At 35.2% G+C, this 16586-nt stretch overlaps 1 protein-coding gene across 1 annotated transcript; it reads left to right on the top strand.

Annotated features, from left to right (window-relative positions):
- On the top strand, positions 1 to 15867 carry LOC119637667. Its single transcript, XM_038033863.1, is given in 6 exon segments — positions 1 to 4658; positions 4729 to 4950; positions 4952 to 5956; positions 14613 to 14703; positions 14864 to 15273; positions 15276 to 15867. Coding segments are annotated over 6 exon segments (2550 nt in total). The 5' UTR covers positions 1 to 4373; the 3' UTR covers positions 15813 to 15867.
- The last annotated feature ends 719 nt before the right edge of the window (positions 15868 to 16586 follow it).

Here is a 16586-nt window from a genome sequence, read left to right as displayed (position 1 = left end):
AAAACAGAAAAAGCTACTTTTATAAATCCCTACGTTAGTAAAGTGAGTGCTTACATTGCTTACCCATTTTTTATGTAGGTTGGTTTTTTTTTAATGAACTTTTAGTACATCACAAACGAATTTGAGCCATGATCTAAAATATTATTCGACCTAATTCTAAATTTTTTTAATCAAAACTTCGATGAAACGCGTACAACGCCTGGTTAATGGGTAGCTAGTAATAGCTTGATAGTTATAGCGAGTTCCCTTCACAATCAACACTCGAAACAACACGACACATTTTAGTAAACGGCAGCTGAAATTTTTTTTTGACATGCGTTTTATGTGTTAGTGAAAAAAAAAAAAAACTTCGCCTATCTCAATTTAAAGCACATAAAGTAAAATAAAAACTAGTACTATTTGATTGAATCGTTTAGTGATTTTTTTTATGTGAAAATTATACTTGCGCGTGTAATTTCCTAAACTGTTTTTTTTTTTAATGTATTAAAGAGCCTTTCTTTATTTTTACTTTCGGCTTTGGGTAAGTGTCCCCCGAAATAGCATCCATAAAAGCTAATACAACATCAGCCTGTGTCTCTATAAATATAGGATCTGATCACATTATTGTAAATGTAAATCACTTTGAGGATTATTTTGTGTATAGTATTGATATGAACCAGAGATTGAGGATGGCTCGGCATGGTGCTGAATTAATTTCCTCATTTGGTGGTAAAAAAGTACTTGATAACAGGGTTGTTAGTAAGCTTTCTCATTTGGGTGCCAAAGGCATTCCAAGTCCAGAAATTAACTTGTACGACTATGCTTCGTAATTTCATTGTAGTTGTTGAAACTTGTGAAAATGTCGTGGTCTATTTTTTTTATGAATAACTTAAAAGTTTTAATACTGATGACTTAAAAGACCTCAAAACAGTTAATAAAGGTAGAACCAAATTATTGTTTAGTTCTGCTCTTCGCCTTAATAATTTTAGTAAAAATAATGATTTTAAAAAGAAAATCTTTAGAGCTTATATTCGAACAGATTGATCACGATGTGAATGAGATTATTAAAAGTGGAATGTCCGATATTCTCATGAAGTCTGCCGTTAGGCCTCGAAGAGGGAATTCTGATAACAAAGATGCTGTTCCGACAACCAGTATAAAAATTGGTTTCAAAGGAAACACCCTCCTTAAGTCGATTAAGTTTAATTTTTGTAATCTTCTGGTTAACTACTTTGTTCCCACGTTAAAACAATGCTTTAGGTGCGGTGGGCATGGGCATGTTTCTAAGTTTTGTAAAGACAAGGAGGCTTCAATTGTGGCAAGGCCGAAAATTGTGAAACGATGACGTGTCTGTCCTGTGACTCAAGTGGATGTAGCACTTTGAACGAGTCTTGCCCGAACAGAGGGCAGGAGTTAGCTATTAACAAGAGTATGGCTACTAAAAACTTTTCCTACAAAGAAGTGAAGAGAAATATTTTCCTAATTACTTTCAATGCCTGGATAATAATTCCTATGAGTTGAGAAAGACGTATTCCCTACGATTCTGCTACTGACATTATCATCATCAAAACCATGAATCTTAAACTGAATCATAGCATCATGCTACTTTCCACCTAATGTTGATGTACAAACTTTCCGGGATGAGATTCAGAGATTATGTGAATTTCTTGATGGCGAACAAAATGTGATTCTAGCTGGAGATTTCGATACTAGACATTGCTTCTATGGTGATCAGCTCTCAAACAACAAAGGCAGGATTCTTGTAAATGCCCTCAATGCCAGCAGTTTTTAAGTAATGGTAAAGCGAGCAGTGTCTTGGATTTAACATTTCCTAATTCAACTATTTTATCATTCAACTGGAATACGACTAATGTCCTAATTGGCAAGAGTTAACACTCTCGCATTGTTAAAAAAATAGAAAATTTAATGTCACGTAACCTCCCTATGGACCGTCTGTCTAAAGTTGATCTTCCTTCTAATTTATTATGAATTCGAAGTGCTTTTCAGTCTGAGATAAAGTCTGCTAGATATTGAGTTTTTCTGATAGTGAGTCCTTCTCACCTAAATCTTGATGGAAGTCTTCCCTGTCAACACTCTTTCGCAAATACCAAGCTGGAAGGGAAAAAATTAGTAAATATGCCAATCCAGGCCACTTCATTGAATATACGAAAACACTGAAAAAATGGAGGTCTACAGTTACAAAGGTAAAAAGGTCAAATAAAGGTGTCATGATGAAAGAATTCTGTGCTACTGCTGCACGTTGTGATGGAGTTAAGTATGATATGGTCAGAGCACTGTCTGAAAGCTTAACTATCCTGTTGCGAGCGATTCAAAACTGCTGGTCTATTAACTTTACAACCTTGGATTTACGATGCATCAAAGTTCCCATTTCCAAGCCGGGTAAAGACTTAAATGATTTACGTAACTTTAGACCCACTTCGCTAATATCTGTATTCATACAGATTATTAATCTCATAGTTAGGGAGAGGCTGATGTATTTTTTGAAAACTGGGAATATTATTCCAGCTCGTTCTTATGCGTATCAAAAGCGCAAATCCACGAACCAGTGCGTTAATGGATTATCCTTTCTCATAGCTAGTCTAAAGAAAGCAGGTAAAATGGTTTTTATGTTTTCCCTGGATATCGGCAAAGGCTATGATTGTGTCAATTTGATAAAGCTGGATAGGATTCTCTTACACTTTTCAATTTTCCTTCAAATACGTCTGTGGATACCAAGCTCTTTATCTGCTTCTCTCTGCTTCTAATAAATAAAAGAGAGGCAGGTAATCCATATGTGTTTGATATTCTGGATGTTATAGGGATCTCAAGTGGATGACTGTTGCCTTGTTTGGATACCTGGTCAAGGAGGTTTTTTTTTGATGAAAAGTCTGACTTGCATCCAAAAATAGCTAAAGTTGATGGCACGATTTCATCCATTAAATATACTCCTAATGAAGCAACACGGGCTATTCGTACCCACATCTTTAAACAACTAAATGATGTTAAAGAAATTACGCGTGCCAAATCAAATCGTCTTTTCTACAAAATAAATCCCGCATTTAACTTTAAACCCTTATCAGAGGTTTCCTTTAATTCTTGGGAAATCAAAATTTTTTGTCGACCCATGAGTGGTCACACTTATGAAAAAGTATTAGGCGTTTGCAACAATTTTAGTTACTTTTTCACTTCAAAAACGCATTTATTATGGAAAATTGGTGCAGTTAACATTAATCAAAATAGTTTCCATTATTTTCTAGAACATTTTACAATATTTTTGGCAATATGGCGATGTCTTCTCGAACGAACTTATATTGGTTGACAATGATCCACACCCCGACCCATTTTCGCACTTGTTCAACTTTGCGGACCGCGTGATACTCAAGCCATGCTGCACCGAGCTGAACAAGTGGTAATCAGGAGGTGCCATGTCTGGTGAGTACATTGGGTGTGGCGAAAAATCTCATTCGAGCTGCAACAGAGTAGCCAAAATGTGGCATTTTCACTCAGTTCGTGTCGGCACTTTTAAATCGTTGAACCAAAATCGACGGAGAAGCATCACTATAAGCCTCTGAACTTGTTTGGTGGGCATCGGCTGCAGATTTCTTCAAATAAACAATAAAAGTAATGAATTTGGAAGAAGAATTTTGAGCGTTCCATGATTAGCGGCGGTGTACGCCAAACAAATCTATAATATTAAATGGAAAACTGTTATTTTATGTGGAGTAAGGTCTGGATCATCGGATCCAACCGCTACGTACATTGGTATTTCCCATTCCTTTATCATTTTTACCTGTAGAAGTCGCTGATCAAAATTTTGCAAACACCTATATTTAAAAATAGACCGTGCTAAACGATGTGATATATGTGAAGTTTGTAATATTGCTGAACATCTAGTTTTCAGATATCACAGACTCGATGGTGTTAGAAGTTTTTCTGGCTTTTCCAAATTAAATGGTGGCTTCCTCGAGCTTTTTGCAGCATAAAATGTGTTTTATCTCGGGGAACTAACTTGCTTAGAAAAGAGAATTAATCTTTTTAATTCCTGATATTTTTTTCTTCTTTTACATTCAATTAGAGGCTGTTTCTAAAACATTCTTTTTTCAGCCAAACTTTGCAACACTATTTTTACATCACTTTTAACAAGCCAGCAATCTACAATTACACTCAACTTATCGGCTTTAGATGTCATAGCCGCAGCTTTTTTTTTGTATTTTGTATATATTTTTTGCAAATAATTTCTACAGTTTATTGTCTACACCTATAAGCCACAAATCTTATTGGTTTAGTCCATCTTAACTCAACATCCAAAAAAAAAAAAATTATAATAATAGCGGCCGGGTTTTCTTTCTGTACAAGGGATGGACAGAACATATCAACACATATGGAAGCACGACATGCTGCAAACGCCGCGCGGCTCTAGCAAAATAGTTGATTATTATATGAAATTTGGAAGTAAAGATTTAAAAAGGTTTATGCGTTTGTATTCACCAGAAAGCGATAGTTCTCAAGATGATCAAAAAACTGAAATGGTTAATAAGACAATTCGTTGCCAACAAAACGTCCATCACGAAATGGAATGCAGTCGCAGTAACGAGAGGCTAAAATATTTAGAGACAAAGCCTAATTTACGATGTCGCAAAGAAATGAGTCAAAGTATGCATAATGCCGGTGCAATAAATGTAAGTAAAAGTAAACACCATTTTCAAAACAACATTAATTTCAATTCTATATAAAACTATCGTAACCTAGGCCATGAGTATATTGGATAAGGATTTGGAAGCATCGAAAAAGAGCATTATTCATTCAAAACTCACACATACTCCAGAATCAGTGGCCACAGCGCAAAAACTTTTAGAATGGGACTCTCTGGGTGATGTAGGTTACGATCGATTGACATCCAATATAAGTGTTAGTTATTTAGAGAGATTTGTATTACAACAACTAATTAATATAAAAAAACTCCCAGAACTCACGTACTTCAAAAAACACGTCTGAAAGAATTTCACCTGCATCGCTCATTATCAATAGGCAAGAAACTCAACCTTTAACCTCTAGCACGTTAATGGACAGCGGAGTTTGCTCGAGAATGATTTCTAATGTGCACAAAATAAATTCCCAAAGTACCTGTTTTACTAACAAACAAAGAAATGACAATTTTAGCCAGACAACGTTAAGTCGAGCACCGCAACTTATTGATAAGGGAGTGCAAGTTAACCTATCATCTTCGACTTCGGTGCTTGAAGGAATTGAGACTCCGTCCAGTTTTGAATACATCAAATCTGATCCCACCAAATCGTTGACGTCTTCACATGGGCGGAATAAAAACCAATCACATGACTTTTTTGGCAACTTAGCCGATGTAGTGCAACGTAAAATACGTATAGAAAGAAGCGTCCAGCATTCTAATAATATTTCCAATATACAAAAATTGCAAATTAACTTCCTAGACACTCTTGCAGGGAGCAAAGAAAATACCTGTCACTCCTCTACAAAAATATCAAGTAATAATTTTTCCCTCCTACATTATGCACCTGAATTAGATTTGGGTACACAGTTGATATGTTCATTAATCAACGCGAAAAATATCACACATATGCAGAAAAAAGAACTGGTACGAGAAATAATTAAACGCATTATGCGTTTGAGCGGCAGTAGTGATTTTGCCTGGCAAAATAATATTCAGCCGAGCTCGGGAGATGACAACTTTCTTAAATCACGAAGTATAAGTGTTAATTCGGTCACGGAAATATTGCAACGAGCAAACACTGTAAATATAGTGGCACCTAATAACGTCTTGGATGGAAGTGACCAAGTATGTAGTACTCAATCCGCAGTGCCATCGATTCAATCTGGAAGATTTATTTTCACCAATCCTAACTATGAATCCAGGTTACAGTCCCAAGACCCGACTGAAGCAACAGAAAATCAGAAATTTATCTCAACATGCAGTAAGTTCGACAGCAAGAGTGGAGTGTTGTAATTGTGCGAGCAATGGATCCTTTTTCAAGAATAGCAATTCCTAAACCTTTATTCATAAAATATTTGGCAAGCATTTGCTTTAAATCAAATTAAAAAGGTCATATTCTTTGCCGATTTAATCGTATCATAAACCTACATCAGAAAGTTAAACAATGCTTTAAAGTTATGTATTTATCTCCACCAGTAAAATGTTTCCATGCCGAAAGTTAACAAGTTTTTTACGTATTTCTTGTCACCGTTAACGACTCAACATGGATCATTTGTGTAGGGACGTGAAGGTCTTCATTCTCATAAACAGGTAACAATTTTATAAAACACAGAATGAAATTGTATTCAGATAGTTTTAAATTCTCTAATCACCCTAACGAAACAAACAAAAGTGTGCTTCTCCCTCTCTATCTCTCCCTTTCCATCTTATAATTTTGCTATTCTACACCACTTGGAATAAGGTTACATAAGTTTATGCGACAGTTTGCTGAAGGATTTGAAATAAACTCGGGTTTTGTTATGCTATCAGATTAAATTTGCTATGGCACTATTGTTTTTAAACCACATAATTTTTGAAATATTTTGAGGCAATTTGTTGCAATGATATATTTTAACACAGTTGTAAGCCTTATTAAAAATAGTTTAAATCAAACCGAAGTTACGACGACTCCTCGTATCAAAACTTATTTAAAAAAATCGTTATGTAAAAAATTTTGCTTTCCTAATATTTCTCGCCAAAGTCGTTGAAAAACAGTGTATTGCTATACTATACAAACGTGAGAAATGTAGATGGGAAAAGTTAATTTTTCCGAATAAACGTACCTAAGAAAAATTGTTCTATATATGGCAACAAATAGTAATTTTTAGCACTTTTGTTTTGTATGTACAGATTGCTGAAAAATTGTAACACTTCAGTGCTTGTATACGGTGAACATAACTAATATAACTTAACATTTAAACCGAACAATAGAAGTGTCGCAGGCTTAGGCTGTTTAAAAAATTGTAAAAAATTTCATAAAGTAGAAAAAAATTAGTGAAAACTATCATTCAGAGCAACAATGTTTTATGAATATGTAAAAAATTAACAAATTTTAGGTTTAAAGTAATTGATGTATTTTCATTTTTAATGAAATAAGTTAATTCCTTAGGAAGAGCGTACTTATGAGCACTAAAAAAACCGTTTATATTACTGTATGTATTAAAAACATTAAAATATCTTCTGATATTTCCAAGTTTACGGCAATTAAAAATGACATGATCACCCGATTCTCTTGCGTCTCATATTTCGCAGGCGTCATTTGGTGAGCAGCCAGTGATTTTCATGTAACCACCAAGAAACCACAACCGCTATTGCCTACCGACCAATCTATGGCATATATATATAAATAGTTTCTATAACAGACATAAAGCCATTTCCGAAACTGATGATCGGTACTTAAGTATTAACGCAATCGGGCAAAAATATTATTAAAAAACCGATAAAAAGCAACGTTTTTAAAATTTAGAAAAGAATTTTTTGGATTCTAAATATAATGTATAATAATAATAATAATATTTTAATAATTTTTTTTTTAATAATAATAACATTTTAATAATAATATTTTTGCCACGGGGGCGTTAATAGGTAAGTACCCAGAGATCTTGTACAGGATTAGTTAATATTTCTTTTCGAGCCAGATGTTGACAGCACTATATACAAGATGATCTTACATGTTTTATGACTGAAATCCTCTACTGAAATGTGGTTAACTAAGTCAAAAACGTCTTCAAATTTTTGGAAGCAATGTCTATAGCTGCATGGTTCTGCATTGCACAGTGAGGTGAGTTCCTGGGAGAATGAAGACCTTGTAATCCTGACAGTAATCAATTCCCTGGCCGTCAGAAGGAAACCTCTATCCCGGACAAGCATATCACCCTCAGAATAGTGTTAGTCCAGTAGAGATCTTAACCTATTTTGCAATTTTTTTGTATGTGTTTTGGAAGTCGGGTGAGCGGGCTAACGACTTATAAATAGTTAAAGCTGTATTAGGGGGAAGACTTGTTCGGTTATTTGCAGAATTTTTCATATTGACCTTGTACGGTTTGACCGTCGTTCATAATTCTTCCCAGAAAACGAAGTGCTCCCTTTTGCTCAATTCTGAAACCATTAATAGATGGATTTACGATTTTCCTTCAACAAAACAGATAGCGTTAATTTTGCTAGGATTAAAGGGTAAGTTGGGATCAGCAAAGAAATTATAGCAAAGGTTGGCTTTAGCAGAAAGATTTTCAATAGCTTTGTCAAATGATAATGTAATTGAAACATTTAAGAAATCATCAATGTATTGAAAATATGAATTTTGTTATCTCGACTTTCCTGCAACTTAGCAGTATGCAAATGGTGGCGCTTACAGAGCTTGGTTAAGTTACTCCTCCATACATTTCTACTGTAGCACTACCCACAATCACAACGGATTTAGAATCCATAACTTTAAGCGTAGTAGAAGCTTACAAAGGGTTACCAAACCACAGAATTATGAGTTTTTCTGATGTTTAAAGAGAGTACGATAACTTTCTTTCCCCTTTTTTTGCATTGAATCATCTGTATTTTTGATAAGCAAAGAAACGGACCGGAATAATGTTTTCAGAATTTAGATAGTTGCCTCTTTTTGGCCATGGAACTGATTAACTTTATGAAAACACGAATTAAAGAAATCGGTCTAAGTTAGTAATTAGGTTTAAATATTTTCTTGGTGTTGGAATCTGTATAATTTTGATAAGGTGCTAACCAGTTGGCATGATATTATTGGTCCAACACGGGTTAAGTGTAGATGTTCTAAGGGGTTTTATGTACGTACCTCCCGCGAAGTCTTAACCCTACGGCACCCATTGGCACACGGAGTGAAAAAGCGTCATCTGCGCCCCACGGCGAGCAAAGCTACGTTGCAATTTCAGACTTAGAAAATGTATATGGCATGTCCCTCCCCCTGACTAGGGCTTGGTCTATCTAACATCTTAAATTTTTGCCACGATTTTGGAGTAACCACAGCCACTGCGAAACTCCCGGAATGGGAGGCTCCCGCTGTTAGGACGAAGCTAAAAGATTGCTTCGGGGGCGCTTAACATCAATTGTACCACATTAAAAGAGAAAAAGTGATGGAAGAAGGATTAATAAAAGCCTTCGGCCAGGTTTTGGAACAAGTCCTATATAATCTGAGATTCGATGTGGAGTAAAATCTGCAGATGAGACGGCAATGTGGAACCAGTCAACATGCTGCACATGGACATTGTGTTCCCACTGGGCGGAGGAGGCCTACCCTGACATCTTTCGTTTATTGAGGGAAATGAGACTCTGGAAGAAAAAATAAGCAAGGCTCAAATCGAGTTTGCGCAGCAATAGCAACAAAATGTGTGAAGAGAAGAAGCCCCTGGCAAGACATAAGAACACATTTAGCGCACCTCTTCACCGTGCGAGAGTAATGCAGACTAGAGTTTATCGATTCCCCTCAAAGTAATCAAGTGCCTCCGTTTAGTGAAAACAAACAAAGCGAATGTCTTCATCGCGACAATCGTCTTTGTAGTAGAGGGTGCCAGACTAAAATTTAGTTCATCATTCGCTTATCTTATATCCATTGCCTTTAAATTTCTGCAACCAGAATATAGCCCTACAGGCCATCGCCACGATCACTTCATGTCGGAAAACTGGCCTTCCTACGACTGCTTTGGATTGTGGATCTCCACTGGCAAAGAACTCATCAATGGTACGAACTCCGTGTTTTTGCGCGTCCAATCGAGTATTTCCTTTCACCTTCAATTATCCTAAACTTCTTTTAATATGGTGGGATAAGGTAGCTGTTAACTTTTTTAATTGAGGCCTGATATTTGCGGAAGAGGGCGGACAAGAATCGATTACGCCATGATTTTTCCTTCAGGCTTGCATTGAGATTAAAAGGTAGCGCTACTGCAAATTTTTTAGAAAACCAAATAGTTTGATTGTCTTAAGTGATCCCTTAATTACCAAAAAGCAAATGAAAACATTGTAGTTGACCGGGGCCGGTCATTAAGTACCGTACTACACTACCCTAAACCACTCCGCTCAATACAATCATTCAATAACGAGTAAGACGCTCAGAACTACTTGAGAAAATGATCCAACAATTTCAATAGTGTTTGTCCTTGGGCCAAACCAACTCGGTGTACCAAATTTCCTCAAAATGCCTCAAAAATTGCGATCTGTAGACTGGACATAAAAAAATTAAACCGCAATGAAACTTAGTATACAATGATAGCTGCTTTTGGAAATCTAATGTTATATAAGCGCTATTTAAATGTGATGGGTAAAATAAATGTATAAACCGAATTTACATATATACAGACAATTAGCTAATTCTGTGCACCCAATTATGTCTTCTGGAGAACACACTTTGGCAAAGGGGAAATTTGACATTTGTGCTGGTTAGTTGTGCTACTAGTTAGTAGTAGTAGGCCGATTTACTCAAATTAGACGAACCCTCAATTAAAAGCGAAACTAGAACATTTAGCAGAGTAGGTGGTAACCTTTCTAATTAATGCCTGGTATTTACGGAAAAGGACGGAGAAGGATGGGCTCCACCATGATTTATGTGTTTACGTATTGACGCCGCTAAAATTTGGTTAAGCAGCAGTGGTTTTGGACTAAAAGGTTCTTTGTTTGAATTTAGGTTTACTTGACTGTCAAAATAAACGTTTACGGGAAACTAAATTATCAATTTTTTGTTAGGAACTACGAATTATTTGGTGTAATAGGAGTGTGGCGACTTTTCGCACCACTTAAAATATTTAAAGTTTTCCATTAAAAGGATAAGGTAGTGCAATTAATAAACGTAAGGTCTTGCAACAAGAGGTAAAGTTATCGTTATTACGATTATTAAATCTGCTAGCCCTGATGATATTCGCGAAGTCTTTGCACTGTTGGAAGATATGAAGTTACCATATAAAGGGTATGTAATGTTGACGTCGCCTGCTTTCTTCGTGAAGATCTTATTAATTGCGTTCGTGGGGTTTTTGGAAGAAGTAGTGGATACAGGGTCTGATAATGGCGGACACGCAATTATTAAGGCTATGAAGACAATAGGAAATAATTGGATGAATATTAATCCGTGTATTCTTTGCAAAAGATATTTTCAGTTGTCATTATCATCTTGTCTTGTTCACCGTTTCTTTTTGGACAATTCTGTTCAAAGCGTTACAACTTTTAGATTGACAAACAATACAAGTTATTTTAATGCAGTCCACGCACTTTGAGGCCTTACCGCAATTTAACCATTTAGATTTTAGTACTTTACGATGAAAATTGTCACAAATTAGTGATTTGACTACCAAAGTTTACTACACTAAGTTCGGAATTCACAGGTGTACTTCTTGGATCCCTCGGCATAAAGCATACTTATGAAAAATAAGTCTTTGTATAGCAATTTTCTAAATTTCTAGATTTTACGCCGCAAGTTGGTATTGTAAGTATTGTATTAGAAGAGGCCGGGTAGGATATTTAATAGTCAGCCCTCGTCAGCTAAAAGGTTTTAATCGATTTTTCTTTTCTCTCTTTTTTCGCACATTGCTTTATGTGAAAAAGCTAAAAATATTTTTTTTTCTAACGTGGATCGAGTTCATCTAACTATTACGTTTTGACTTGTTTTCCTTTTTATATGACGAAATTTCTTCTAGCTATTTATAACTTGTTCATCACTACCAATTAAGTCGCGCATCGATACATTTAATAATTGTACAAATTTTTTATCAAATATTGCTTTCTGAGCAACTTAACTTTGGGAGCTCTATTTCCAATTCATGATTATTTTTATCGTTTCAATAAAGCAACAGTTGACTGGTGATCGGGAAAAGTAGACCCATGTATACCTTTAAATGCCTGTGTTAATTATATACGATTACGAAGAGTGGGTAGTGAAGCGACTGTAAGCGAAATTTCTGATAACGCTCTGAATCTATTGATTCAGTTCTCAACAACGAACCATCTTTGCGGCCATCTTGTGCCATATACAATCTGCAATAATTGGAACGTACAAGCCAATAGAAATTTGTCCACCGATCATTGTGATCATAACAATAAGCGGTTTATGTCTATTTTACGTACAGTCGGAGCCTATGAAATAATTTTGAAATAGATTAGAAGTACTCACACTGGCTCGAAAAAAGCAATGAAAAACACCACGAAGACTACGAGAAACCCAATTTCATGAAAAACAAATATGGACATATTTTCCATTAAGGGGCTTTTTTACCTTACCTTTCAAGAATACATTTTTTATGTAGACGACTTATGTGATAAAAAATGTGCGCTCACGAATCGCATATTTCTTACATAAACTCAATTGCCATTTCAAATTTTTCATATTTTAAATGTACATACACATAAAACCTTATTGTTTTTTTTTTTTTTTTGATTTGTTAGGAAGTGGATTGGACCAGTTAAGTTAAAATTAGATCCATAATCCAGTAACATAGTTGGAAGCCATTGATGATAATTTTGAGCACTGGTAGAGACTGATGTGACAGGGCATTCAATATGAGAAGCTCTGTTCAGCTGTCAACCCATACATCATCGTACTTGATACTGTACAGTCAAAACTCGAGCTAGAAATACCGACAAAAAAGAAAATAGCGATTCGTGATTGTAAAAGAAATTATAAACGCAAAATTAGAACGAAAAATTAGCTGATTTGATAAAGGCAGTCAGTTGCTTCAAATGCCTAAAGTTACCAGCACGAAAAATTTCATATAAATTGATATACAAGCTAAATATACTGAAAGACTGTCTAAGGATGTCAAACCTCCTGCAATCAAAAATAAGGTGCTCGGCAGACTCAGTAATATTGCATTCTTCACAAATATCAGTGGAGGAGACTTTGATCATTTTAAAATATACCTTTCTTAGGTGTGATTACTCATAAGACTTTAAATTCCCATGTTGTAAATTTTCCTTTAGGTAGAAGTGTGGGTGTCAAAAAAAAGTAAATTTTGTAGAAAAGCCGGTCATTTTTTTTCTCTAGCTAAAACATGATGTTCGTCTTTCCATTCTTTTACGATAAGTTTTTTGATTAACAGGAGAACTTAGCTGGGAGGGGTAGTTTATGGACAAAACCGTACCATCAAATCGAGCTTCACGTGCATGGAAGTCACACAACACCTTTGTTTGTACAATGCAGCTGATAAAGATTTATACAGGCGCAATTTTCAATCTACTCTCGACATTATTTCCTCTTGTCTTAAATCACTTCAACTCACACTTTCAGTCAATAAGACCAAATGCTTGGTCTTATCAAACAAAAGAAGAGACCCCATGGTTACTCTTCTGCTCATTTATGGTTCTTTCATGCCCTTTGTTAAAACTTTATACTTTTTAGGCTTTGTCCTATACTCCACACTTTGATCAGCAGCTTACATTGACAAAACTGCCAAAGAATATTTTCAGGTCATCAATGTATTGAAATCCATTTGTGGTATTTCTTGGAGCGCTGACCCCTTTTGCATGATTAAACTTTATCTTGACTTAATCAGACCAAAATTAAAATACGCCTGTCCCATCTAAAATTCCAATGGAAATGCCTTCGTCTGGCTCTTGGTGGCATAAATTCTACAAGAAAAACATCTTTTATACACCAATTTTTTGTCTAATAAAATTCTATCTTTTGAGAATCATCCGGCCTTACTTTTCATTTACAAATCATATACTTACTTTAAAGCCTCAAGTTTGATACATTTTATTTTCACTTCCTCTGGGTGTCACATGGGCATTCTTAGCAACAACATTGCCGATAAAATTGTATCTTCCAGACCATAAATAAAGGCCCTTGGTTTATCGTTTGCAGCCTGAGACGTGACCTTATTTGTCTTATTAACAGGCAGATGTTCAATCACACGAAATTTAATGATCATCCATTTAAAACTAACATGGTGAATACCCCCTTATGTGCATGTAGAGTCCTACAATCTCCTGATCATATCCTATTTGTCTGTCCGAATGTTACGCCATTCCACACTTCACAGATTAAGTATATGTGGCATTGTTGACTTTTGGCGTTCTCGCAATTTAACAGTTTACGTCGCAATCTTTTCTTTTTTTAAACCGTGCCATCAAGGCATATAAGTGTTTACATCCAAATTATGAACCCACTCTCTTCTGCACATTTTTGCTCTCACATCGAGCACTTCCTTGATATAATTTTTATACTCATATATCACATTACTTCTAACACATCGCAATTTACTTCTCACTCTTTTTTTCTATCCTACGTCACGAACAAGTAATATGCGTACTTTAATAAAACCTATAAAAAAAAATAACATGACAGACGTATAACACGCAAAATTAAAAAAAGAAATCTTTTATCAAATAATCGCTAAAATAAATAAATAAAGACTTCATAAACGAAATTTAACCCCCACTTTAGTAACCGCCAAACAAAGAACTTTGCGTTCACAATGTTTTTTTTACACATCCCGAGAATTTGCGATTGTTAATTTGCTGAATAACAGAAGAAAAAAAGAATTACATACACTTGTATGTACAAAATTAATAGTTTTCACTTTTTTTTTTATATTTTCTTATATATTTTTTATTTAGTATACGAGCCATCGTCAAAAGCATCGAAAACAAAAGAACAGATCGCAGCTAATCCACATAAAAAAAGGCGTCAATATCGAAGGCTACGTCAATAATAATAACAGAATCTAGGACTGAGGCGTCAAACTATTGGACTTTAAATACGTGTGATTACAAAGGTAAAAACAAACGGCAAAATAGAAAGAAGCAGTAGTTATAGTAAATTGTCAAAAAACTGAAGAAAATAATATGTGGAAATTACCTTCTCGTAATAGTAAAAAATAAAGAGTTTATCAGAAGTATTAAAATGTGAAAGTATATATACTATTTCGCATGTAGATTTTGCACAACTAAATATTTGTGAATTTTTAAACCCAATGACGAGTTCTGAGGTAGAATATGAAAGGAAACAGCAAAATAAACGTCTAAGTTGGTTTGAAAACGAAATTCAAGGGTTACAACGTTTAAAACGTTTGCTACTTTTTCCGGATAGCTCTCCAGTGGAAAGCAATACTATACAAAATAGTATACACGATCGTATAAAAAGGGACGTAGCTATAGTAGCTCAACCGCAATCTAAGAATCTATACGATGCTGTTGATACGGAAAGCCACGACAATGGTGAAATTAAATCATACAAGTCTTCAGAGGTCCTAGAGAAAAAAAAAATTCAAGACATCGAGGTTGTAATCGACGAATCGAATGAGGGATTTGTTAATTTGAACAATAATTTAAAAAGAACCAAATGACAACGAAAGGAAACGCATACGAAAAATTCTCAGATATTATGACGGCTACTGAACAATTGTCTGTTAAACCACGTTTCCGTAACATTTGTAAGAGTATGACCATTAACGAGGAGCAATTGTTAGATGATGATGATGATAATCATGGCAAAACTAAACATCGAGAAAAAATTGGCATTCCCCCGCTCACCTGTAAGATTAACGATAACAATGAGAGTTTACGAGATCTGATATTGCAGCATAAACAAAACTTTTTTGAACTTTACAAAAATAAACGGCATAGTCACTATGAAATTTGGAAACTGCGACAAAAAGAAAGAGAAGAATATAAGCTGCCTTGTGTGCAACGAGTTACGGATTCTCCATTACATAGCCAAAAATCTTCAGATACGAGGGAAAAAGTTTCATCAACAACTGCTTCTAGGTCGACACATACTTACACTTCCGCAGCTATGCACGGCAGTAGCCAACAAATGGGAAGGACCGCAGAGCAGGATGCCGTCGCAGTTGCAACAACTACAAATTCAGCAGTCTCATTGTGAATAATCCTACATGTAAGAAATATAATTGTAAATAAATACTCCTACTGTTGTGAAAGACAAAGTAGTAAAATAAAAGAACTTTGAAGTGTATTTCACTTGATCAAAACATCCACGATCCAGTGATCCGGACTGTATTTTAGTAAAAGCGAATTTCATAATAGTATTTTAAGGCATTTATTTAACCAGGTGTTAAGTTCGCATGCGGTGACGTGAGCGCAATATCTCAGTATCACGAAGACGTGCCAATCACGTCAGAGTCACCAAAAAATGCTCAAAAATGTTATGAATGTATTTTCTTGTTTGAATGTTCAGTGCCTAATTGGTTGATATAATTCGACAAGACGTTGCGTCAAGTCGTACCAACTTATTATATTTGGTTCCTCCAGCACTTGTAACTGGAAGAAACCACTAAACAAAAATACCGGTCAATGTAGTAGTGCAAAGACAAATTTATTGATAAAGTTATGGCTTATAAATTACAATTCTTATAAACTAATTAAGAATTATGTTGCTAAAAATAAAGTCATAAAAAATGATGCACTTTCATTTTGCGTTTATTTATTTCCGGCAATATGAACCGCTTGAACTGTGCCACAAAAATGCAATATAAGCAAATTGATGTAAACGATCGATGACACACTTCAAGGTCTGGATTACGTAACAAATGATATTGTTGTTTGTGGTCAGTTGTATGAAACGGACAAACACAGAAACGCGATTGTGCAAATGCAAATGCATAAACAATTGAACTTGGTCATGTTGATATGTGAATGT

This window comes from Glossina fuscipes, unplaced genomic scaffold (genome assembly GCF_014805625.2).
Source record: "Glossina fuscipes isolate IAEA_lab_2018 unplaced genomic scaffold, Yale_Gfus_2 60, whole genome shotgun sequence".
Lineage (NCBI taxonomy): Eukaryota > Metazoa > Arthropoda > Insecta > Diptera > Glossinidae > Glossina > Glossina fuscipes.
The sequence above is the reverse complement of the archived record's forward strand: the minus strand, read 5'-3'. Positions and strand labels throughout refer to the sequence as shown.